Source organism: Triturus cristatus, chromosome 5_2 (genome assembly GCF_964204655.1).
Source record: "Triturus cristatus chromosome 5_2, aTriCri1.1, whole genome shotgun sequence".
Taxonomy (NCBI): Eukaryota; Metazoa; Chordata; class Amphibia; order Caudata; family Salamandridae; genus Triturus; species Triturus cristatus.
The window spans coordinates 14,986,193-15,012,865 of record NC_140588.1 but is presented as its reverse complement, the minus strand read 5'-3'; the positions used below and the strand labels follow the sequence as shown (position 1 = coordinate 15,012,865).

The following is a 26,673-nucleotide window of genomic DNA, read 5'->3' as shown; positions in this document are numbered from 1 at the left end:
GGTTTTAATACAACTTTTGAGCCCCTTAACAATGGAGAATTTGATCCAGCGGAGGAGGAGGATGAGCAGTGGGGCATCCCTTGTCTGGAAATACCCCCAATGAAAAGATGGACAGAGGTAGTACTACAGATGAAGGCCTTAAGCTTTGAACACGGCCTAAGGGTAGATAACGGAAGAACAAGATCCGACAAGCAAGGGGCACACACGTTTAGCAATGGTCATCATACTAGCTGGATTGATTATATGTTAATCAGTCTGAAAATTTGGCATATCCTATAGGACATGGTCTTGATGGACAGAACTGAGAGCGACCATAACCCAGTATGCACCACGTTCATATTTAAGGATTTACAAGAGCAATCACAATTCTCAAACCTACTACTTACAGGTGAATTGGTACTGACTAATGATATGCAACACCTTTAAATGGCCAATGGTAATTGAACGATCAGAAATATTATCAACCATCAACTCTGACTTGGATCACACTTTAACTCAGATGGCGTCATCCCATCGTGATTTCCGCCCACCGAACGAAATAATACCCTTACATAACACCCTATTTGAAAGAAAAATGTTGCACTTCCAAAGACCTGGCCGGTCTAAGGCAAAGGGAAGTCAACAACAGCCACATTGGTATAACAAGGAGTGCAAACAAGCGTGTAGAGTTCTGGGGGGCAATAAGATTAGGAGACCAGTCTAGAGTCCCATACACAAGGAGGCTTTACAAGAAGGCGATCTTGTCAGCAAAAAAGGCCTGGGATGAGAAAAGATAGCAGGACCTAAAAGAAGCAAGTAGTGAGAGGAATATGCAATGCTTTTGGAGCTTGGTAAAATGGGGTGCGGTGGATAGGCCAATCTCCCCAAAATCATGTGTACACTGAAACGTGGGTAACGTTTTTCTCAGAACAATACGCAGATGATGACAATAAGGACTATGATCCCTCCTGGGTCCACTTCAATTCATCTGATACGTTTTTTTAATTTAGCCAATGTAACCACTGCACTGAGCACAGTTACCAGTGGGAGAGCCCCTGGAATTGATAAAGTGCCCACTGATATCTTTTTGCAGGACAAGGCCAAATCGAGTCAGTATATAATGCTTCTAGCAAACCCCATCGACAATGAAGCCCCGATCCCGGATAACTGGCGAGGGGCAGAGATCATCCCGATTTATAAAAAAAAGAGGATAACTCTATACCTGGGAACTATAGGCCGATAAGCCTTATAGATTCAATCCAGAAAGTCGTAGCACGACTTGTCTTAGCAAAAATTCAAACTTGGATTGATGATAACGACATCCTGAGCCCCCGCCAGGCAGGCTTTCGGGCTCACCAAAGCACCATTGACCAGATCTTCCAGTTCCTCTCAATCTATTGGCGGACGGTGACCCTTGGAAAAGGTAAGCAGGTAAATACGCCTACAATAGATTTATTTCAATAACTCTTCAATTCTTAAAAATAATTTTCAGGTAAGTTCTTATTCAAGTAACGTAAATCAAGATCAATCAAAAGGAATCACATTTACTTATCGATGAATCAATCATCAAGAAGGTGAAACAAGAAAAGAAAGGAAAAAGGAAAAAACACGGGTGTGTATAATCAAGCAAAATTTAGTATCAATTCAAAATTCATTTGTGTAGGGTACATAGAAAACAACAACACAATGTAACCAGAAGTAATATTAACATGAACTGAAAAATCCTTCACAGTCACATTTGTGAACACCTTTTCACAGATATCTATTTCAAGCGTTCTGAGAAATGTATAAAAAACTAATATTTCCTCTCTTTCATTTGAGCAGAAAATAGGTGTAGAAGTTGACGTTTCTGTCTAATTGTGGCTTTGTCCGTTAGACCATCTTCAGGACGTAGAGAATGTTGATTAAAAAGACCCTTTTAATTTAGTGGGAATCTTATTAATATTTGACAACCGTCAAATTGAGCTACAAGCGGTTGGATAAACCCAGCTTTGAAGATGTATGTATCCTGGAAGCAGGGACCAGTTATTTATGGTCTCTTGATATGAGAGCTTGTAACGATATTTACGGTCTCTTGGTGTAAAAAAACAGTGACGAATCTACTAGTCGTTATCCAAGAGATTTCCCCACCAGCCGCACGCATCACAGTCGGCGATTGATATAATGCTTCTAGCAAACCCCATCGCCCATGGAGCCCCGATCCCGGATACCTTGCGAGGGGCGGATATCATCCCGATTTATAAAAAAAGAGGATAAATCTTTACCCGGGAACTATAGGCCGATAAGCTTTATAGATTCAATCCAGAAAGTCGTAGCACGACATGTCTTAGCAAAAATTCAAACTTGGATTGATGATAACGACATCCTGAGCCCCCGCCAGGCAGACTTCCGGGCTCACTTAAGCAGTACTGACCAGGTCTTTCGGTTCCTCTTAATCTATTGGCGGACGGTGACCCTTGGAAAAGGAAGCATTTATACAGCCTTTGTTGATCTTATGTCCACCTTTGACTTAGTTGCAGGTCCCAAACTGTGGAGGGTACTGCAAGAGCTTGGGCTGGCTCCTGATCTACTCTTTTTAATCGTTCGCCTCCACGAAAATAACTTTGTTGGGGGGCTCAGGGAAATAAGACTGACTGGTTCCCAGTGGAGATTGGAGTACGCCAAGGCTGCGTCCTAGCACTCACATTGTTTTCACTTTTTTTTTTTAGGAGTGGGCGGAATTTGCGTAGCCACGCTACGCAAAGCTCCGTAAAATGGTAAAAAATCTCCGCGAGCATGCAAAAGTTCCCCGAACATGCGGAATTGCTTGTTCTGCCCGTTCGCGATGCTTTTTTCTCGTTCGCGAACGCTGTTTGCGTGCTCGGGGAGAAATATCTCACGAACACGCATTTTGAAAGCACGAACAAGCAAAAAATTCCGCAAAGACGCGGATCGCAGAATTTTTGGCAATTCTGCGTTCTCCGTGGAACGCGACATTATCCAAATTCCGTGAGCGGAACGGAATTTATCGCCCAGGCCTACTTTTTATTAATGGCATTGTTAATGTTTTTGCTTCCTTTCCCACAGACGCCCCAGTCCTAGCAGGTAAAACAATCCCGATATTAATGCTTGCGAATGACACGCTTATATTATCTAAAACCCTGAGCGGGTGCTGCAGCATTTTGAAGAATTTTGCTTACTGCGCGGTCTAAAAATCAACTCCGCAAAACAAAGTTCATGATCTTTAATCAATACAGGTCATTTAAGCGTGGCATGGTAATGGATGGGCTACCCCTGGAGCAGGTTGATGCATTCACTTACTTAGGCATCATCTTGCATAAAGGGCTTAGCTGTTGGCCGCATATCGACACCATGGCCTTAAGGCACAGACAATTGGCTGGTGTCATGATTAAGGAATTTAAAACATCATTGACCAAGCCTCTGTCCCCAGTGCTACAGATCTATAGCTCTAAAATATTAAGCTCAGTCCTGTATGGTGGCGAGTTATGGGGTTTTGAGAAATGTTATCCTCTTGTTGTATCTGAGAATAGATTGCTCAGGGGGATCACAAGCCTACCCCAAAGTACTCCCCTGCTCCCACTGCGTTTTGATCTAGGCAGAAAAGCTATAGCTGACCTAGCAAGACAATACCCTATCCGCTATTGGCACAGAATCTGGTGTACACCAGAACTGGTTATCTTCAAAGAAGGTCTTAAAGATATAATGGAGGCTGATCGCTTCCACAAAATTAGTTGGTTGCGTGATATTAGAAGCTCCCCAACCTGCATGGGAATGTCATTGTTGTGGGAAGCCCCCAAAAGTACTCAGTTCCCATCAAAAGGTCTACTCAAGCAAAGGTATTGGGAATGGATTGTGCAAGAAAGTAACAGAACAAGTGATGCCATAACACTGACAGGAAAGTTCTTGCAAATAGAACCAAGTCTGTATGTTGAGGATTACTGGGACGTAATCTCCAACCCGCTAGACCTCAAACTGCATTTCATGTTTGGAGCAGGATGCTTACCCCCAAGTCCTTCACCGCTAAATGGTTTGCCACTACAGATGACAAATGCCCTAACTGCATCGCCTCAGAAGAAACCTACGCACATGTGTTGTTTGTATGTCCAGCGTACGTTGCACCTTGTAAAGCTTGACTGGCACCGATTTGCAGGATCATGGGCACTCACCTGTCGAGTGTAGCTATGAGAATACTGGGTACTGATCCATCTGTATTGTATGCAGTAATAATGGCAAAGTTTTGAAGATGGATGTGGATAATCAGATCTAAGCTCCTTTCAGCAAATCAATGAAAGTAGGCTCTCTCCATTAACAGCAATGAATTATGTTTCAGTCTTTTGGGGATTTTTTAACTGTTAATCATCTAGTTGTATTCATTTGTAATAATAACGCTGTGTATGTGCTTTTTAATGTTTTTTAACCTTCTCTTTTTATTTAATATATATTTCGCTGTATTGATCTTTTTTTTAAATTGTGAAACTTGTTTTTTGTGTGACCAGCTCTTATGACATTTACATTCGAATTTAGCTTACGTTGATGTTAATTATTTATAAACCAAATCATTGTTGTTACTCTTTTATCTTAAACCGCTAACAACGATTGACAAAGCCAATAGCACTGGCAGGTTGTAAATATATGTTAGTTGTAGTGTTATATATCTAGATGCAATAACATCAGAGAAACAAAAATACAAGTCATGTGGCACACTATAGGAATCACAGAAATTTATTTTACAAATTTTTTCAGAGAGGCCCCACCTTTTTCATTCTGCTTAAAAGTCTGTCTTGAAATATTTTTACATGACTGATTGTAGCCAGCAGCTGTGGGTACTTCCCAAAGCCTTGTTAGAGCATTTTCTTCCAAAGTCAATGCTGCATGCAGTGCAAAACACCTGGTAAGCATACTCTTAAAAGGGCCTGAAGTTGTTGCGCTGTACAATTTGCACATTACAGTAACTGTTGAACATATTTATGTAGTAAGATAAAGTGGGGCCTTTTTTAATGTGTTTAATATTTCAAGGCTATACATTCCCACTGCTTTACAAACCTTGATTACTGACTAAATTAATTTCCTTTAAAATGCATCATTTGCCAATCTTTTTTTGTCATTTTTTTCTCGGGAGGAAGACCCTTCTACCCTGGAGCCCACGGTTGTCCATTAAGCTTGCTCGCTTCACTTGCTACATAAAAGTCATACCACCACCTTTTACACCCCACTACTTACAAATGTAACCAGCCACCACTGTATTTACCTAACCTTAATTTATATTTATTTATATCTGTAACTATTTTAAAAATAAAATAGTACATATTTATTATTTAATTCGTTAAATATTTCAATAACAAATGTGTACGATTTGTATGTATTCAGTTAACACTAGTTTATACTTATTTATATTTTTAACTGTTTTAAATAATGTTAATTAAATTTAACAATATTTCCCCTGGGGTTTTATTTTAAATCCCTACATCCGTTATTTTCTATGGGAAGGTGTTGCAGTACCAGTGGTTGGTCCTATGTAGTACTATACTTACTACAAAAGTGTATGTTACTATAAAGGTGTAAGTTACTACAAAAGTGCAGTTTGTGAATACTGAAACTAGTAAACTTACTAAAAATTATAAACTTACTCAAAAGTACAGTTTGTGAATCAGGCCTCTAGGAGCTAAAATATATGACAAAATAATATTTGTGGCAGACTGGATTGAAGCATAAAACTGTATTCAGCGGAACAGCGTGGTTTTAGAGAGACCCATTCTACGATGGATCATGGTTTTAGTGTGTGGCCTATAGCCCATAAATTGAGAGAGCAGAGGGGTTAACTATTCTGCCGCTTTGTCAACATCTGCACAGCATTTGATTTAGAGAACTGATGATATATTATGGAAAATTGTTGAAGTAAAAGGCTATACCCCAGATCTTCTTTAAGTTCTGAGGGCCCTTCACAATGATAACAGGGCTAGGGTGAAAGTTGATTTAGATGTCACCTGGACAGATAAAATACCAAATATAATGGGTTGAGGCAATACTATGTGCTCTAACCGACCCTCTATGCATTATATCTAGCGGATCTGTCCTCATGTCTGTTAAAAACCTGTCAATTCTCCCCAACAATGGGTGGAGAACATATTTCATGGCCTTCATGTGCAGATGACTAAGTAATAATGGATGCCTAATTGGTCTGCAGCGGAAGCTAAATATTTTCCAGAAATACTGTCAATACAACAGATTAACTGTAAACAACCAAAGTTGTCGCTTTCGATTTTGAGTCAAAGAGATAGTTTTTCAGGAAGATATAAAATGGAGTGCACAGCAATAAGTGCCTGAAGCATGTGTACATTTAGGCTCAGGCCCCTAGCTAGGAATCTCGGTTTTTGGGGGGCATGGCCCAGGTGATCACAACAATGTAAAAGAATATTGGGGAAGAGTGGAGCCTGTTCTTTGATTAGGTTTTTTTTAAAACTGTTGTATACTGTTGCTAAACATTACAGGGAATAAAACATTTCACAGTCTTTTCAAATTATTACTATTCTACCTTTAAAAATATTTGGAAAAACAATAGTAGAATAACCACATCTTGCCTGCTACAATGGCCAAACGTAGAAGGCGTAACACAGTGATGATTTAATGTTATCCTCTTACGAATTACTGGGAAATTTGTTGAAATCACGTATTTTAAAGCACCTTAAGAGAGTGAAATTGGTGAAAGCCGAAAACAAAATAATGATATGTTAATAAGGTGGGGAGGAAGCTTTTCACTATTAATATTTTTGGAAAAACAACTGGCTCAAGGTGTACTTTTCGAGACGAGTCCTAGTTGAGACAGGAAAAAATGTTGGTACAACTGTTCAGTATATTTCATAATAATAATTAGTTATTTCTATAGTGCTACACATTGCACTACTCTTTCTAAGGCCAGTAAATATCAGGTACATTGGCGTTCTTCTCACAGACGTGTAGCAATACATGGCAAATGGTTAATTTGTTATTGCATTATACTTTTGCCTTCGGTAGAAAGTATACATAATAACATGCAACAGGACAAACCCAAAATACACCTCTCAGTAGCCCTGAGCCTTCACATACAATTACAGCAGTGGCTCATACAGGTATCATTTTCAAATAAACCCAGAGATTCAATGGATTCATCAATTAATAATGATTTATCCTAGTGTTTATGGTGTTGAACACTTCTAAATGAGTTCCTGGGTCATCATCAAGAAAAGGAGCTTAGGAGACAAAGCCCAAGTGTGGGGGACAGTTGAATTGGCGATGGTGTGTTTGTCAGCCAGTCACACAAATGGTGTGAAAAATAGTCAAAGTACTTTGCTTATTTCTGTAGTGAATGCCTTCACCAACAATTGCTATTGCTGTGAATTGATGTTGATCCATTGAGATTTATAATTTACTTCACTTTTCCCTAGGACCCCATTGTGCTCTCATTCCAGAATTTGGTCATTACTGTCCTCTTTGAATGACTTGACAATGTTTTCACTGTTTGCTTGACCAAATGGCACATGCCCCGTAACTTCGTTGACACCATAAACATTAGGATTGCCCACTAATAACTGCAGAATTTACATCACCATGGGACAAAATTACCCATTGAAACCATCATATTGGTCTATAATTAAGGCTCCCAGTTGTCCGATTTTACTGATTTTTACAGATAAATACAGACAGAAAACATTTATTTTTTTGTCTGTATTTCTTTTTTAATGTGGTTAAAAACGGAAATTGTGGTGCTTTTTGAGTAATTCTAAACACGGTTTGCCATGAGTGCCAGGTCAATAGATCTGTGGATTGATAGATAAGGGGGTTAAAAAAAGAAAGGCATTTTAGTAAAGAGGCTTTAACAGCAGTGAATATGCACAAGGTTGATACTGAAATTCACATATTTTCATATAATGCACTGATTTATCTTCTGCGGGTGTTCACAGCACTGGAACCTGGCAGACATTCAAGCATGAGCGCATATTCATCAGTTAAATAAATGTGGAAACATACTAATTTCAGCTTAATTTTTCCACGAAACCCAAAATAAATATGGATATATACAGATAAAATTAGCAAAAAATAAATATGGATAAATACAGACGGAAATGGCAAAAAAATGAATACCATAAAACCGGGAGCCCTATCTATAATTGTTATTAAGTCAACGTGTTTCTTGTATATAAACTCTTTGGACTTCTTTTAGCAGTCACTGTGTGATCGGTCGAGCACTGAACACAAACGGATTCTTATCACTGAGTATATTTACATTGGTAAAATACTGTAAGTTATAACTTTTGATGCTTTGTCTATTTTTCCAGAAGCAGGTTTTGCTCCTTGAATGGATTACTTTTTAACCAATTGCTTCTTTATAAATATTTGAAGACTATACCGCTATGAGCTTCTTATGATGGTATGTGCTGCAAAGCAAACATTTTACCCAGCAAACCCACGATTGCAGGGACTGGGTGGAGAGTAGCAGAACATTATCAGCGCCAGTAACAATACTTCTTGGTATGGGACAGCTTATAGGCTGCGTAGGTGAGATGTGTTAAGGAACTCATCTTGTCACCATCATATTAGTAAAAAGAATTTCAACTGTACCACTAAATCTTTAATACTTGGTTGCTATTCTTTTAGTAAACAGTACCACAATTTCTCAGCAGGGCTGCCATATATTTATTCAGTGGTACCAACACAACTCTGGACGGATGCTCTGTTTTGTGTGTAAACAATTCAAATTTCAGAGGAGGGCTGCCATTGATAGCAACACTTTTCAGTTAGGCTGATAAACCTCTTGTGGGAAAAGGCCAACATGTTTCAATAAGGCTGAAAATACTTTACATGGACAGTGTCAACACTTCTCTGCTGGACTGATATGATTTGCATGAAAATAACTTATATTTCCTAGAATGACTTACATTTTTTAGTGGCCGATTCCAACTCTTCCAATCAGGGGTGACATACAGTTGTTGAACATGATCAGCATTTATCAAGAGGCATGCCATAGTTTTGTAGTACAGGACCAAAAGGAAAGTACACTGACTAATTTATCTAATGAAGGCATCTGTGCTTGACCTAATTGCCATGTCTTTGAACAGTGAGCTTTCCATCCTCTTACGGGAGGTAACATGTTTACCATACAGTTTGGCAACATCAGCTATCTGCTTTCTGACTACAGTGCCATATAATCTCTTGAGAGGAATATATGTTTTCAGGAATTCAACACTTCTCTAATATTTATATTAAGAGAAGTGAATAGAGTTCCTCATTGGCCCCATGACAGCCATTGCTTTTAAAACGCACAAGAGAAAATTGGAGGACTGTTTGCAATTTGTCTAACCACTGCCAAACGCTCAGGGTAGCATCCCAATCCAACATTCTTTTGCCCACCATGCCATCTCAGTTTGGAGCAAGCCATATGCAAATCAGTGTTGGCCCTGTTCCAATAGGAACAGTCCAGCCCGGGATGCAAGGCCCAGTCCTTGGTGAATTGGAACGTGAGCAACCTAAGTCCGGTTTTGCCCTGTTTGAGGCTCATTACTTGGTTGTAGCTTGGCTCCGGTGGCACAATAAAATGGGATTTGTAATAAATATTTTTTTAAAAGGTCATTTTAGAAAGTTACCTTTTCCCTGCCCAAGGCCTCTCAAAGCCCATTTTCATGATCTTCTAACTGTCATCCAGGAGCTGAATACTTCCATTAGTGGGGTGTGAACTTGCTCCCAGAGCTTAGACAAAGGCTTTGGCTGTGGGGGAGGTGTTCTGTTCTTTTGGCAGCATGACCATCTGGGCTGTTCCCAGGAACGTAATTAACTTCAAATTGCCCAAACCTGTCAGAGGCAGATGTAATTAACGCCTGGTCCTGCACACTCCTTTGTCCCTCTAGTCTGCCAGGCACCAATCCAATTGGGGGAGGAACTGCCCCCAGAACCGGTTTTGAGTGACTACAGAGAAGGTGTTGCTTGTTTACCTGGAAACACCTGTAGGTTAAACACTGGAGCTCTGCACAGGGAAAGAAGTGTTCTGTCATATGAGCTATAGGTACAGAGTGGCACTGTGGGAATGTTTGCAGTTGGGCACACATAAATGGATGCACATATGGGTAGGATTAACCCTGGGATCAATTTCCCTATTGGTTAAAGAGGGGACAGGAGTCACCTCCACACACCCTGGCTAGTGCTAGGCATTATTGTTCCACCCCTGGGCATCTTTTTCAGAACATTACTGTACCTGTGGAAGACAGAAGAAGGCCTGTCCTGAAATGCTGGCCTTTCACCCACTTGCGCCTATGATAAGGAAGTGAACTCCAATGTTCATTTGACTGACCTCCTGTTCAGCTACAGTGACATAACAAGCTGATGGAAGCCCTCTTCCTGAAGAATCTAACTGGCCAGTTCTAACTGACCTGCCCTAGACCCTGCTGGTATATTCTACTGGAGTGAGTCTCAACCCACAAATGCTGTTCCTGAAGTCCTGAAACCATTATCTGTGTCAAAGTTAATTCACCCTTCGCTCCTGAGGTCCACTTTCAATTTAATGTTATGCTGTTTTGATTGGAGAAAGCCCCTGCCACCTTTCAGATGTGGTGCACAGGATTCTGCCTTGACTGGGGACCTTTAGTGCAGCATAAACAGATGATATTGCTGTCTTCGCTCCACCTGGCAAGTCACCTGAACCAAATCAGGGCAGTACTTCAGGTTCTGGTCAAGCGCAACCAGATGACTGCATTGCTTCTTAATGCTTTTTGACACTATCTGCATTTAAACTTAAAATTCGTATTTTCTGTTCCCCTTTTTGGATTTTTGTCATTTTGGTGTTATGTTGTTCATTGTATTATTCTCTATTTTTATAAATAGTTGTGGGATTTTTATTGTATTGTGTTTTTGACTTTTTAACTATTTTGAAACTTCTAAATGCTTTCTAATTTGTTTAAGTTAAGCCTGTCTGCTCTGTGTCATAACTACCGGGGGAGCTCAGGTTTAAATTACTTAAACCTTTACAGGACCTAACAAGAATAATAACATTATTACTTGTGGTGGACTACCATACACCCCAACTAATAATCCACTTTCTCACAAGGAAGTTTTTAAATTTAGGAGTCGCCTAAGTCCTCTGTATGTGATCCATATGGATAAAAAGAAGTTGCAAATAAATAAGGGCTATTATCTGTGCAATATAGGAGGGAAATGTACAAGTGTTCATATTTTACTACCTGTATTCTTACAATCTGGTATTTGATCTCAAGAATCGGCTAAACAATATTTGACATAACCTTTTCAGATGTATTATGGGCATTGGAACCGCTCCTTTAAAATTATATTTAAAAAGATAGAAATTTTACAATGTTATGCATTTTAACAGAACCATAAAGGAATGTTCTAGAGAGTTAGTTAGAAAAAGGTTCATGTTTTAGCTATTTTGATTTTAAACAATTGTTATAAAAATGTTAATAGACTACGGTCTATATAAACATTGGTTTGAACCGGACTCGACTAGGCTTGATTTGAAAGGTATAAAATATACTACCTCTTGCATTCATTTAAGTAAACCCCAAATCTACGTAAGCCATGTTTGTAAATGTTTTTTGAGTCGGACAGCCAGGCACAAAAGTGTAACTTTCCAAAACATTTGAAAGTGTAGAGCAGTGGCAAAAGAGGGATACGATGGATCAAAACTAGACAGCCTCGCTATTTGACACCCTAGATGTTTGGCAGCAACAGAGATGGACTTCCAAGTAACACTTTGGGTCCCTTCATTTATTAAGTATCATTTGTTTTACATATTAAGGAAAGTATGTTCACAATATGTGTGCAGTAGCAAAGTGTAATAAGACTCACACTGACTGGTATGTGTGATAAATGCATGAGCTTCACAAATACCCCACTACATACTGCACAGTAAAATGCAAAATGCCTATATTAAATGCTAATTGGACTTCAGATGCATTTAATCACACTCAAGTTTTACAGACAACTCGGCTAAATTAACTCTACAAGAAAAAAGACAGGAGGTACAGAATTAAAAAACATTCAGTTATTTACCTATAATCTGCTTTTATCAGTTAGGGATTTAACAGCTAAATATGAGCAATGCGGTCTCCCAAAAACTACCCGAGCAATGAAAGTGTGCATCCAAATTGTTGTATAATTTACATGTGAACACTACTCCTCTTGAAACATACAAGTTTTACTACATCCAGTTAACAAAGATGTCCACTGCTTAACCAATAAGAAGCATTCGTTTGTGGCAATGTACAATTATTTGCCGGCTCAATGGGGCTTCTTGGGTGGTCTTATCACATGACCCAGACAATGAAGCTCCTTCCTGTCTCTCACTTGTGAGGGGACAGTTTCAACTAGTGCAGGAGGTGCTTTGGATTGGTTGTGAGACTACTGCACCTACTTATTTCAACCCTTTGCTACCCATGTAGGATTAAAGGGGCCGTTTTCCTTTTTTAATAAGGACATATGGCATGCGTGCTAGGCCCCTGTCCTTATGAAGCAGAGTAATGTGTCCTGCTATCTCTCCCCAGGTGGGCATATGCTATGAGCACAAAGGTTAAGGCTGTCAATTGCATTATTGCCACTTGATCCTCTGAAACTTCCTTTTCATCTCATTATCTACCCTCTTCTTTTACTTGGGTCCGTCATTTCTGGGCCATGAAATAAACTGCCTTTGACATCAACAGAAAAGGGCATTCACCCATAAGCAGTGTGTAGGGTCTTGGTTTAGTTACGGGGGTGTTGCCCTTAGTTACAAGTTCACCATTCTTGAAATGTGGAATCTGGGGGTTGCCTAGAGAGACTGAACTTGTCAGTTGCCAGTTGACAGTCTTGGGTGCTGGATGGCGTCTCTGTTACTTTCGTCTTAATAAAGACTTAGAAACCCAACTACGTCCTCCTGCTCTATCCTTCTTGGTGTGAACTGGAACCTACATAGTGGCTGTAATTTACAGGCTGTGTTGGCCAATCAGTGCTGTCAGAATAACGTTCGCTTGCTTCGAATCACGTGATGAAGTAACGCCCCGAGGCAGACCCGGCGGATGTTTGGCTCACTACAAGGCGCACGGTGTGCTCTGCCTCACTTGCGGCTGTAACTTGGGAGGGCCCAATATCTTCTGATAATGCCGCGAGAGCACTCCTTAAACCCTGGCAGACAGACAATGTGTACAGCACAGAACTGCAGCAATCCAACGAGAAGAAAGAGCGTGAAACGCATTTTGGGAGACTTACTGTCACTGCTTGAATAGTCCTGTGGATCAAGAATACCCGACTCCTGCAGCGACCGAATGCACGAGTCCACCAGCTCCAGGCCCGTCGCGAGCTCATCCTCAATATCCTTCTGGCCGTCTGTACCAAAGGCAGGGAGAGAAAAATGGCAGGTATTAAAGAAAGCCGAATGGAAACATGGAACCAATTAAAAACAAAATCCTAGCCAATGGCGGAAGTAGATTGACATTTAGCAGAGATAAGCAAGAAGAAAAAAGAAATCAGCTTTCACCTCTTGGAAATTACAGCGGCATTCATCACTCCGATCACAATCAGAAACACATTTCACTTCCCTGCTCTATCAGCTTTTGTGCCAGCGCCAATTACTTTCCCTCCTCAACAGGGATAATGGAAGTGGCCGATGGATAAAGAATGGCACGAGAGGCCACCGCCGACAAATCCCCTGCTATCGGAAAAACGCTAAATGAAGCTGACCCTGAGCTACGCGCGGTGACTTGCACTAAAATCCCAGCCATCTCCCATCCCCTCCCCCTGCAGGTGTCCGCGCGGCACCCCATCTCTGCGGCTGACCAGGGCGCGGGAGAGCACAGGAAGGAGCCGAGGTGCTCGCTGAGGTGTATTACCTTGTCCTTGCCAGCGGAACTGCTCCTCTGCTGAACTGTAAAGCAAACAAAGACAGTATCGATTAGTTGGGCTGTTAAGCCGTCCTCGTGTCCAACGGCGAAAGCAGCAGGTTTCAATTAACCGGGGGCCGAATCATTTAAAAACAATTACGCAAACGTGGCATCAGTTGTGAAAATAAGGCATTGTAAATTGTAATGCAACCAAACTGCAGGCCACCATTGCACAGCATTCAATTCAATTCAATTCAATTCAAAAAGTGCTTTATTCGAGATTTACTCATAAAAGCAAACAAACAAACATATAATAAAAAACAATTAAATCTGACATGTCATTTTGACAAGCGCACAATTCATAAAGAAAGAAATACAAATTATTTGCAAAGAAGAGTTAAAATTCATCACAATAATACAATTCATAGCTGAAGGTACTGCAATTATATACAATATATATATTCTTTGTGCTAGTGACAGAACCTCTTAGACATACATTTCGCAGATGTAACGTTCATTAATGTAATTGGTACAATTAAATATAATTATATAAAATCATTATTCTAAAAAGAAGCATTTAAAATTATTTGGTCCCGATGACACGAAAAAATACATCACACAGAGAATAGACAATACTCTAGCAGTCTCTGTTCAACAAGGCAGAGAGTAATCACTGGACTAGCAATCTCTGCCTGATTGTCCAAGCCCACCCCAAATACTTGGCGGTGGCGATTGTAATCCAAGTTACAGTAGTTGATCTTACTATGCGCAAAGCCACCATACTACTCCTGGTTCCCAAATTCCTACTCATAGGTGCCAACCATACACGCCTTGGAGTAGAGTATAGTTTGCAGGAAAACAAGAAGTGACCAAGTGTTTCATTACCTTCCCCACAAACTGGGCATGTAGCAGGGCCTCCTTCCCTCCATTTAGATGTTAGATAACGAAGAGGAAGAGAGCCCGCCCTTAATTGAAAAAGCAATTTCCTATCCAAGGGTTTGGATATATAGTCCCAATACAATTCAAACATGGGGTACAATTTGACCTCGAGAAAACTAGCAGTCATGACCCCACAATTAATACTGAGGAGGCTTTTGTTATAGACATTATCCCCAAAAATATTTTTTAGGGTTGCCTTGGACGGGAATGATACCCCTGCTGGGTCGGACCATAGTCCATTCAGGCCTAGTTCAATTAATGTTAATTTTAATGATTTGAACCATCTGATCTTGTTAAAGCAATCTGCTCTAACAACGTCAATGAACCCGGATGCATAATGGATGAGCTCAGGTGTGGTCCATAACCTACGCCAATATAAAATTGGCCGTAGTTTGGCCATTTCCGAGATTTTCTTCCTACCGAGCTCATATCTCAGGGGTAATAACGGACTACTCTGGGGTGTACCCGTTAATTTCCTAAGGAATTTATTCTCTGAGATTTGCATCTCCTGTAGGTTATCATGCCCCCATAACTCAGCCCCATATAATGCCGACCCAATTGCTTTTGCCTCATATATGATCAGGGGTGGTTTAATCGGTTTAGTTAATGATTTCCTGTGCTCCTTTAGGATAGTTCCAGCCAGTTGCTTGTGCCTCAAAGTTGCAATGATTAAATGCTGGTTCCACCTGTTATCATTAGAAATAAGGATTCCCAGGTATGTGAAAGATGATACGACCTCAAGAGTTCGACCACTCATGGTAATATTAGATTTAAAATTACGATACGGATTAAAAACCATGAGTTTTGATTTAGATGCGTTCACCTCCAGACCGTGATCCCCACAAAATTTATCAAAAATATCCAATGCTTTTTGCAAGCCACTTGGAGTTTTAGATAAAATTAACGTGTCATCGGCAAACATTAAAATCGGAACTTTTACACCTGCAAGCGAAGGAGCATCAACTGCCTGTGATTGAATACAGGAGACTATGCCATTAATAAAAAGGGTGAACAAGGTAGGTGCCATTGAGCACCCCTGCCGAACCCCACGCTCAACAGGAAAATCGGCAGTGTCTTTACCGTATCCCCCCCATTGAATTTTAGCATAGGTACCTTCATGTAATCTCATGATCATTGTCAGCAGGACTCCTGGGACCCCCAAGGCCACAAGCACTTCCCACAGTTTCGTCCTGGGAACCAGGTCGAAGGCAGCCCTCAAGTCGACAAATGCCGCATAAAGGCTGCCCCCACCTAGCACCACAGTCCTCCACTGGATCAGCTGAAACCGAAAAACTTGATCCACAGTACTAGTGGCCTTACGAAACCCAGCCTGGAATGGAGATAGTATATTAAATTCTTCAGCCCAATCGAGCAATCGATTAACAATAACTCGCCCAACGATTTTTTGTACTGTATCGATCAGGCTGATCGGGCGGTAATTACAAGGCTGGGAACGATCACCCTTTTTGTACACAGGGATGATGACAGCACCCCTCCATGAAGCCGGGATAGCTGCTCCCCTCGCAATGTGGTTAATTAGTAAGTGAATATATTTGCACCACCTATCAGTGTCGTTTAAGAAAACGTCCGCTGGAACTCCATCAATGCCAGGAGCCCGTCCTCTGTGTACAGTTTTGAGGGCCGACAGAATTTCGGCCATCGTGAAAGCATCGTCCTCAGGAGTTGTATAAATAGGGCTAATGTTGTTTACAATCTGAACCCTATTAGCATATTGTTCACTAAAAAAGTTTACCCAGGCTTCCTGCGGGACATGATTATTACAAGCCTCTTCAGGCCTTTCTTGCCCCCATTTGACAATATGCCAAAATAATCTGGAGTCTTTTCGATCACTAGCACACTTCAGTTTTTCCCAATGGGCTTCATCCCAGTCTTTTTTCGCTTCAGCAATACAAGTTTTATATAACTTTCTTGCAGAGCGAATAGCCCACAGGTTTTTACACTTGATTGCAGCACCTAGGGAAGTTCGTGCCACCTTACAAGCATGATTATACCATTTGGCCACTCTGTGAATGCGAGTCACTTTAGGGTTTACTGGTTTCAAAAAATAATGTTTGATTTCTTGAAAAAGGGACTCATGGACTTCAATGATGTTAACTTTGCTTGTGGTGATCCCTGCCTCGTCATCCAGGGCCATAATGGCCTTATCGGTCGCAGCTCCTATGTTATCGATAGCTTGCTGATCTGTCCTAACACTAGTCCATCTTAACCTGCGCATATCATTCGTTGGTACAATAAGCGGGGGTAGACGATCATCAGAAGAAGTAGAGGCGCTAGATTCAGACAGCCACCATTTGTGAGTGACACATAACGGATTGTGGTCACTCTCTGGCATTTCTGTCACGACCATATCTCTGACAGTAGGCCAAAGGGAAAAGCTACAGATAATATAGTCAATGCGACTTTTGCTTCTCCCGTTATCGAAAGTCATAGCTGGTACCCTGTCTGACTTTGTCCTCCCATTTAGAGCTCTTAATCCTTGTTCAAGGCACATTGCATTCAAACCCAAAATATCCTCTGTCCAGCGAGTTACTGGGATGGTATCTATTGGGGGGATATCCCATTGTTTGTCTTCCTCTGCGCCTAAAAAGGCTTCACCTGTATCAAGAGGTTCAAACGTACGGTTTAAATCCCCAGCAATTATTATGTTTTTACCATCTGAGTGAGTCTCGAGGAGATTATACAGGGCAAGAAGAACCTCAGATTTTCCCACATTTCCACCTCTGACATAGATATTATATATCGATGGATACGGATAAATCACACTTGAATCTAATGAGTTGGATATCTTTCTGCCCGGTCTCTATGTTTTTAGCAACGGCCTTTAGAGATTGTTTAATCCAAATGGTAAGACCCCCCATCGGGCGCCCCTTAGGGCCCTTAGAGGCTGGGACACTAAAGTTTAGGTACCCCAAAGCGAAAACAGGGTCACAAGCCCATGTTTCCTGAAAGATACAAACATCAAAATTGCTAACAAAATTAGACCAGTCACCACAACCCTGCTTTGAGCCTAGCCCGGCCACATTCCAAGATAATAAATTTCCAAAATCGTGTGCCATTACGGGATTGGGGCTAGGAATAAGTACGCTCATCACATTGACAATTGACCCATTATTTGTTAAATTATCAGATGTTGAGCCAGCTAAGGCCTCCGGCATAACAGCCACAGAACAGGAACCTTCTCTTTGGCCCAGCTCAACAGTGTATAATAAATCAGATGAACAAAGAGATGGTTGTCAATCGCAAGCATTCAGGTTTGACAGAGCAGAAAACCTATTTTCCACACATAGACCCCAATCACGAAATCTAACATCGTTACAGCTCCTATTGGTCACAACATTCCATTTAGTTCTTAGAATATTAGGGTTCGTGCCTCTTCCTTTCCGTGAGTAAAAAAAGTCCAGGGTCAGTGGTACAATTGAAGTTGACCTTCGCTGTGGAGGCAAGATGTTAGGTAAAATATTTGACAAAACCTCCGGGTCAGTGAAGGTTAAAATAACACAGTCCCCTCTGAACCTTTTGGTGCTGTTACCAATCCATTCAACTCTTCTGGCATTAGCGAGTTCAACAGCTAGTTGTTGCTTCCCCCACGGTGTTATTATCATGTTGTTAGTAAGCCATGATAAAGATTTGTTAAATAGAGAAGGAGCAGATTCAACCTCGCCAGAAGCCAAAGGGGGTACATTTGCAAGAACTAAAACTAATGGAGAGGCTTCAACTACAAGTTCGGAAGACCCTTTTCCCATATTAGAATCATTAGTGGTAGCCGCCAGTGGTAAATCAGCAAGGGCACCACTAGATACATTAGGCAGTGGTACAGGGTTGGAGACAGTTCCCCTATTCTCAGCAGGAATTGTATTGCTCGTAGTTGACTCTACAACAACATCAGTCATATTCCCTACCTTCGCCAAAGTTTTCTCTAATAAACCACCTAGTCTATTGACCTCAGCGGTTAATTTGTCTATTTTACTAACCAGGGGTTTGACAATACTTTTAATTTTTGTATCCATCATACTCCATAGTTTAGTAAATTGAGCATTAGAAAGGGTAACCTGAGCTTCGCTAAATAGATCAACCTCCTCCTCCACGTCCACAGATATTCTCCTTGTAGGGGTAACAATTTTGTTTCTGCCAGATCTTAAACCCCCTCTTTTCTGGATGACCTTGCTTTTACCCCGAGTGACCCTTGGAGCTGGTACAGGAATTATAGAAGGAGGGGACTCAATGTTAGTAGATATCACTGATACCTCTTCACTATCGCTATTGGCTTCTGTAAGTGCGACTACACCACTAGGCAGAATAGGGTCAGTATCAGGCAGAGGGACATGAGCCACACAGGATAAACTACTATTGTGTAGAGGCAGAGAGTCCCCATACTCTTTCTCAGCCATATGAGATTGATTAGATGTGTCCAGTCCCAATGAGGATCTCCTGTCGTTATTAATTTTAGCCACAACTTGAATCAAATAGTTGTCTAAGGTATTAATCGCTGGGTTTTGTTTTTTCCCAGGCATGAGTAAGACCAAAAAGAAAAAGCAGCCACAGTAAACAGTACACTTAGAGCACAGTAAGCTGATAAATATGATAGTTACCCTATATAGTCCGCACAGCGTGTGTATACGTAGGTGGTATAGGGGACGTTTCGGGCAGAGTCCCTGGCCCAACCCAACCTGGTACAACCTCGGACGGCCTCCGACGGCCCGCCCTTAGTCCGGGCTTCGTCCGGCGCCCGCCCGCGCGCGTCCCGCGACGCGGAGAGAGCGGCGTTCTTTTGAGCGCCTCCGGGCGCTTGTGTGACGTCGGTGGGGCGCTAGGGCGCCTGGGAGCTGTAGTCTCCTCTGGCCGGGGCCGCAAGATGACACAGCGGCAACAGCAACGGCAGGGTTGGACACAGCAAAGCAGCAGCGGGACTCCGAGGTGAGCAAGGGAGGGCAGGACATCAGCCGTTTACCCCGTCGCAAATCAGGCTCTTGAATAACAGGTCTCCAAATTCAAACTTCCCGCTCCACCGAGGGAGCTGCGTTCTTTTGAGCGCCTCCGGGCGCTTGTGTGACGTCGGTGGGGCGCTAGGGCGCCTGGGAGCTGTAGTCTCCTCTGGCCGGGGCCGCAAGATGACACAGCGGCAACAGCAACGGCAGGGTTGGACACAGCAAAGCAGCAGCGGGACTCCGAGGTGAGCAAGGGAGGGCAGGACATCAGCCGTTTACCCCGTCGCAAATCAGGCTCTTGAATAACAGGTCTCCAAATTCAAACTTGCGGTGGACAATCTACCCAGGCTGGCTCTATTCTCCAGCAGCGGTGTTTACGGTTCGGAGAGAGACTTCGGCCTTCACTTTTTACAGTACAGCAGGAAGGTGCTGATTTATACACGGGGGAGAGTGGTTATGCCTCCTTGTAGCTTTCTACAAACACAGATTGAAGTCCTTGAAATGGAAATGTGTTCGTGTTTGGTTCAAATCATTTTAATCACTTAATCTATTGAGCCACCGCGTTGAACACCCGTTCCAAAGGGTGTCATTTTCTATAAGCACTGAGCTTTGTGCGATTTCATTTTTCTGTGCTTTTCCTGCAGTGCCAATATTGATTTGCTTTGTTGATTTTACTTTGGGAATTATAGATTTCCAAGGATCACATCGTGTCAGTTTTAGTTATGAGCAGATTTATAATCTGTTCTTAACTCAATTTCACACTATAACACAGCAGTGCATGAACAAAAACATGGCTCATCAGATAAAACATTTTTGCTAAAAACTACAGCATTTATGTCACTTAATATTTCGCTTTCCCTCTATTTCCCCATCTCCTCTGCCTATTTTTTTCACATATATGTCAATCTCTTGCACACCAACCTTGCACACCAACATACAAACCTTGCACACAAAAACACATTCAATGTGCACACACAACACGTGCACGTAGTGTCATTGATAGGGATACTCAGGTCCGGACTGGCCTATAGGACAATCTGATATTGCCCAATGGACTGGTCTGACAGATTAGTGTATGGACTGGCATTGTAGTAGTTTTGTGCCGGTTTTATGGCCAGGTCGGCCGGTTTTTAATGTTGATTTCCCTGATATTATTACTTCTTTTTTACACATGCTTCACTAATGTGGGACACTTTTATTTCGATGCCAAAGTCTATTTTTTGTCCTCGTCTGAACCGGGGTGACACTGTAGTTACGGTTCATACTACTAATACAAGGGAAATAGCGACTTGTGTCTTTATGTGGGAAAACATCCAAATCAGCATTGTGAGTTGGTTTTGGTTTGGGCTGCTTTTGACATTCTGTTAGACTGGCTGCTATTCCATTCTGCCGAAAGGAAGGAGAGGGAGTGCATGGAGTGATGTGGCATGAAGAGGGGAGAAAAGAGATTTACAATGTATTCAATAGTAGTGAGTTTATAACATTCACAAAGAATGCCAACATACCCATGTTCCGTTAACCCTATTTACATACACTGCCGAGAGTTTTTGAAAAGCCACTTAAAAAAAATAATTTGGGCCGTTTTTTGCCTGTTTGTGGGTGGGTTGTATGGTCTGCATGGCTGCTTTCTACTATTGATTTCCCGGATATTGACACACACTTTTCCTGCAGCAATCAGGGCCGGACTGGCCGTAGCGGGGTGCGCCGCACAGGTGGCCCGAAAATCGAAAATCGGCCCTGGCAAAGAGCTCGGCGGTACCCCCAAGCCCCGGGGGCCGGCGGAGCACTTTGCCAGGGCCTGTTTTGGTTCCCAGTCCGGCCCTGGCAGCAATCACAAATGCAAGCAGTTTTCCATACCTTGCAAAACACATATACAGTGTGTCTTTACACTCTCAACACTGTCCCAATTTGCAAACATTGACAGCTTTTTTTAGCCATCCAATTCGCCACTGAGGGACACGTTTGTTTTGGTATTCAGGCCTATTTTCTGTCCAGTCCAACCCTTCCTGGCTGGTTATTAACGTGGGCATTTGTCACCTTAACCTGTAGTAAAACTTACGTTCGTCTTTACTTCTGCTATTTATCAGAATAGGACAACGCAAGCATTTCCAACTCTTAATTTCACATCTAACTCACACCTGAATGTTTCAGGGTCAATGGCGGGAACACTTTTGAGAAAGTGCAAAATACGCACAACTAACGAAGGGGTAGGGGTCAATATATGTGTGTGTGCATGCGTTTGTGTGTGTGTGTCTCAGAATGACAGGGTACAGCTGTAAAAAAAAAAATCAAAAAGTAAATGCATTCAAAATGTTTGTGAACAGTCATCAAATCACGTTTTAGACGTACACAATATTTGCATTCGAATTTTAAGACCACTCCACCCCCTCACATGCCCACTATCAAACTAACTTCAAAACTACATGTGCCTAGATATGGAAGAGGGCACCTAGAAAGTGTGCAAAGATGGCAACAATGTGTGTGTGTGCCACACGTTGTGACTTAGGTGAAAAGTATACAGGCAGCAGTTATTCTTTTTCAATTTGTAAGGCTGACTTACATCTGCAAAATCTTTCTAAATCACTGACATTGACTTCAGCACGGTGTTTAGGATTTGAAATTGAACCACCCGTAAAAGTCAGTAGATGTATCCGCTCCATTGTTGCACATCAGTGTCTGCCTCTCTTTTGTGGTCTGTTAATTAGGATCCACTTTCCATTTGGTTGTGGAGATGTGATTTAGGACGTTCAGAAACTAGTAGGGCTTCCCCTTGCTACAGAAGAACAATTTAAAACCCTTGCAGCCAATGGCTTACTGGAGTCGCCCAGGGTACCCACAAGGCTCTCGTCCATCACCGTCTTTCTGCCAAGATTCCACAAATGAACATTCTAAAAAATTTCATGTGCAAGATGAAAATTACAAACTTAAAAGAATGCTTTCCTGTGTAAGTTCAACTGCAAAATATGTTTTCTATAAACAATGACTAGAACACACATGCATTAATACTTTTTCTTTTGGTATTTAAGCATAATTCCGTACTTTTCCTTTTACACGAAATATAGGTCCTTTTATGTGACTAGTGTACTTTTTAACATCTATTTCAAATACATTTTTGATTTTTACAGTTGATTCTTTCAATAATCTGTATTCTCCAATTAAAATTGTACCTCATCACCATTCAGTACATGACTGTAACAATGCGGGCCAAACGAGGGATGAAAGGATCATCCTACTGACAAGTATGTTTTTTCAAATTGAAATGTCAGAACCCAACAGACAAATGATGCCTTAAGGTTTTAGTCTGGTAAACAGGATGACCTAGATCAGAGCATTGGCGTTTAGGGGTTCAAGATTTATCATTTATTTAGTCTCCTAGAGTACAGCTGCTAAGACATATAGACTAATATAATTTTAAAAGTTCGAAAAGTTTTTCCAATAGCAGTTAAACTATTTCTCAGTATGCAAACCAAATCAAAATATTCAATTTCGCCCAGCAAAACCATTGCTAAAGAATGCGACATGAACCATATTTAGAAAGATAGTATGTAAATAAAACTGGTGAACAGGTAAAAAATAATTACAAATATTAAATGAGTCACAGGAAAAAAATCTATTCAGTGAAAAAATACATGTCCTATTTGCCCTCACTGTTAAGAATCCCTTCACACTCCACCAAGGACTTATTTTTAGTCTCATTTAAGAACTTTATCTCGCCTTAACAGATATAGAAATAACTCAAAATACTTACTATAACTCTACCGATTCAAACACCATCTTGTCAAATCAAATGACTGTCTTGATCATGAGTAAGCATAAACAACTCTTTGACTTTCACCAATGTCACCATTGCCAACAAGTTTTTCCTGATTGCACCAGAAAACTTGAGTAGGAACGGAAACCATTCAGGCAAAATTGTTAATTTATTTTTCAAGCTACACAATAATGGAGGCGTTTCGAAGTTACACAACTTTTTGACAGCTATCCAACATCAAGTTTCATCAAGTTGGCAGTACATTTCTAAGAGCAGCATTTTGCTGATATCAATGAGACCTAATTCAAGTGATAGCATTTATCATAGCAGAAATAGGGAGCACTAAAAATCTTAAAATGTTCACTTTCAACTTTCAAATAAGATTTATTTCTCTCTGATATCAAAAGTTCACATCCCTATAAACACATTGGGCCAATATTCCCAGCTACTTGTTTCAAGAGAGGAGTTAGAGACAAGCCCTAAAGTAATGTTGTAATCAAATTGAGGCTACTGCCATACAAAGAGCTTTAGATTTAATTTTACACCAGTGGCTGTCACAGGACAGATCGGGAGTAAATGCTATCCCTAAATATTGATACTCCTTCACAATCTCCAATCAGGTTCCAGAAAGCCACGAGGAACAAGCATTCACAATGCAATAGGTCTCACATTTGCATGAGGTTCAGCTATTGGCATTGTAAATTAACCTCTTCTATGCCCATGACGAGATAGTCTCGTCATGGAGCGCGGTTGCGCTGTGCCCATGACGAGACTATCTCGTCATGGACCCCGCCCGCTAATACAACGCCCGGCACAGGAGGGGGAAAGGGCGGGGCACTGAAGGGGTTAAAATGCCTTTTATTTATGTTTTGGATTTTAAAACAAATAAAAGTCATTGTCATTTAGAATGCCAATGGCTTAAACTCTCGCAAATGCGAGATCTATTGCATCACAAATGCTCGTTTGTAAGAGTGCCCCATGCCGTGCTTTCACTTTAATGGCGGCCAAGCCCCTTTCTTTAGACGACCCACGTCTAAAGAAAGGTGTGTGTCTGCCATTAAAGTGAAAGTGCAGTATAAGGCACTTTTTAAAAAAAAGCATTTGTTAAGCAGCATAGCACATGTAGCAGTGCAGCTGTGCTGGGAGCATTTTTCAAAGGTAAAGCACAGAGTCCATAAACAGTCGCTGCGCTGTCATGAAAACAGGGTGGGTTAGGGAAAGCCTGCTGTGCTTGCAACAGCAGCCTGATTAAAGACATTAAAGAAAATAGTACTCACAGACTGTAGATAAAACAGACCGTGTAACAACACAAGTAAATAGTTCAGTCCTCATGGCAGGTTACAAATGTATACAAGGCGGAACTAAGGAGGGACTACTAAGCCTATTCATGAATTAAAAGCAACGATTTAAGAAGGACAGTAACAGGAACCAATTGAAAAGATAGGTGGAAAATGGGCAGAGCTTCAAGTCCAAACCTGAATACAGCATGCCTCGCAGAGCAGCGCATGCGCTGCTTCGGCACAACCTAAAAAAGGAGCATGATCTTTCCTAAGCACATTATTGCTGTCCTGCCATAATAATCAATTTATTGTATTCACAGCGAGACTGCAGTACATTTATTTTTCTTTCGAGACAATAGGGGGTCTGCTTATCAGAATTAAATCATCCACAAAAAGACGCCTCTGTACGCAAGCCCAAAATTTAGGAGAAAATGAGTTTGCCTGAGATAAGGTCACCAGGAGATCTGCTGAGAGAATACAACATAGAAAGGGGGCAAAAGGCTTGATTTTTTTTTTAAACAACTTTATTGGGGTTTTCAAGTGGGTACATCATAGTACACATTACATTGAGCATTTTAGTTATACAGAGAGCTCAGGATACAATTCAGGCATTGTGCGCCATCTGTGCCAATTGTGGTGTTGTCTACGAAGCTTATTAAGAATGTCTCAATACAACTAAGGAGGCCACCAGTTCATCACAGTGTTGTGCATTACATTCCTAGCCTCCAACCTATTGTGCCCAAGGGGAGCGTTGTCCGCTCAACTGACCCATTACCCCCACCTCCCACCCGGAACCCACCCTCCATACCCAACTATGCCACAAAGAAAACAATCTTAGTCGGGGGGGGGGGGGGGGGGACTCAGAGCATATCCCGGGGGGGGGGGGGGGAAGGAGGAAGGGGAAGAGCGGGCCAGCGCAGAGGCCAATCCCCCCCCCCAGCCCCCGGTAGGGGAAGGAAAGAGGCCGGTCCATGCAGCCCGAAAGGGGGGAACCAAATGGGCAGGCAAGATCCCCCTCCAATTTGTGGGGGGGGGCGTGGGGGGCCAGCCCCCACGGCAATCACCCCCCATCAGAAAACGGACACATTCACACGAAACATCACACATCCCATAACCAGGAGTCAGATCCACACCCTCGGCCATAACGACCCACCTCCATCTACCGGTACTACTGCTTATGCGGGGGGCAGCCACCACAGCCTCCATGGCCTCCCCTACTCCCTCCTCCTCCTCCATCTCGCCCTTGAATAATTCGGTCAGATGCGCCCATTCCAGGGAGATCGGTCGTTTGCGTAGCCCCCGACTCTCTTCCCGGTACAGCGCCTCGCGTTCCGCCACCGTCCACCTCAACACCTCTTCTTTCCAAGCCTCCACACTCGGTGGCGTGCGGGATTTCCACCGCTGTGTTATCAGGCGCTTCGCCAGCATTAATGCCAGGTTGGGCAAAAGGCTTGATACTGTCCATTTCTAATAGGCATTCAAGTACAGCTCTATTTTGTACTTAGTATCAGTATGCGCTACAAGTATGAGATCAATGTTTATTTATTCTGTGAGCATGTTCCTTGCTCAATAGTGTTTGCATACCGACGAGGAATGAAGCATCATGACTAGATTCATCCTCCTTTTATTTATTGACTACTATAATTTTCACTGTGGATCATCTGGTCTCTCCAAGTTACAAAGGAACAGTTAAAATGTGTATGAATTCACTTGAAATAATTATGCTATTCGGTATTGCGAGCATGGAGATAGTTAAATTTAGTATTATGTTTAGTTTAAATTGATTCAAAGTCCATAGTATATCAGTATAACTTCCCTTTACCTTCCAATAGCCATGTTCCACAAGTTTATTTGTTCATAAACTTGAAATGTTTTTAGAGTTTACAAATACATGCAAAGCTACATTGCTTGAGCTCAATGATTTTGCCTGCAATACTTTGTAT

General features: G+C 41.7%; 1 protein-coding gene across 12 annotated transcripts in view; it reads right to left on the bottom strand.

Moving 5' to 3' along the window:
• Nucleotides 1-26,673, bottom strand: part of CTNND2 (catenin delta 2) — a 3,222,299-nt gene that overhangs the window by 1,777,926 nt on the left and 1,417,700 nt on the right. For all 12 annotated transcript variants that reach the window (XM_085606754.1, XM_085606755.1, XM_085606763.1 and 9 more), the window contains 2 exons: nucleotides 13,824-13,858; nucleotides 13,204-13,320 (listed from right to left, as the gene is read on the bottom strand). In XM_085606754.1, the coding sequence (XP_085462880.1) occupies nucleotides 13,204-13,320; nucleotides 13,824-13,858 (152 nt within the window). The remainder of the gene's footprint in view (nucleotides 1-13,203; nucleotides 13,321-13,823; nucleotides 13,859-26,673) is intronic.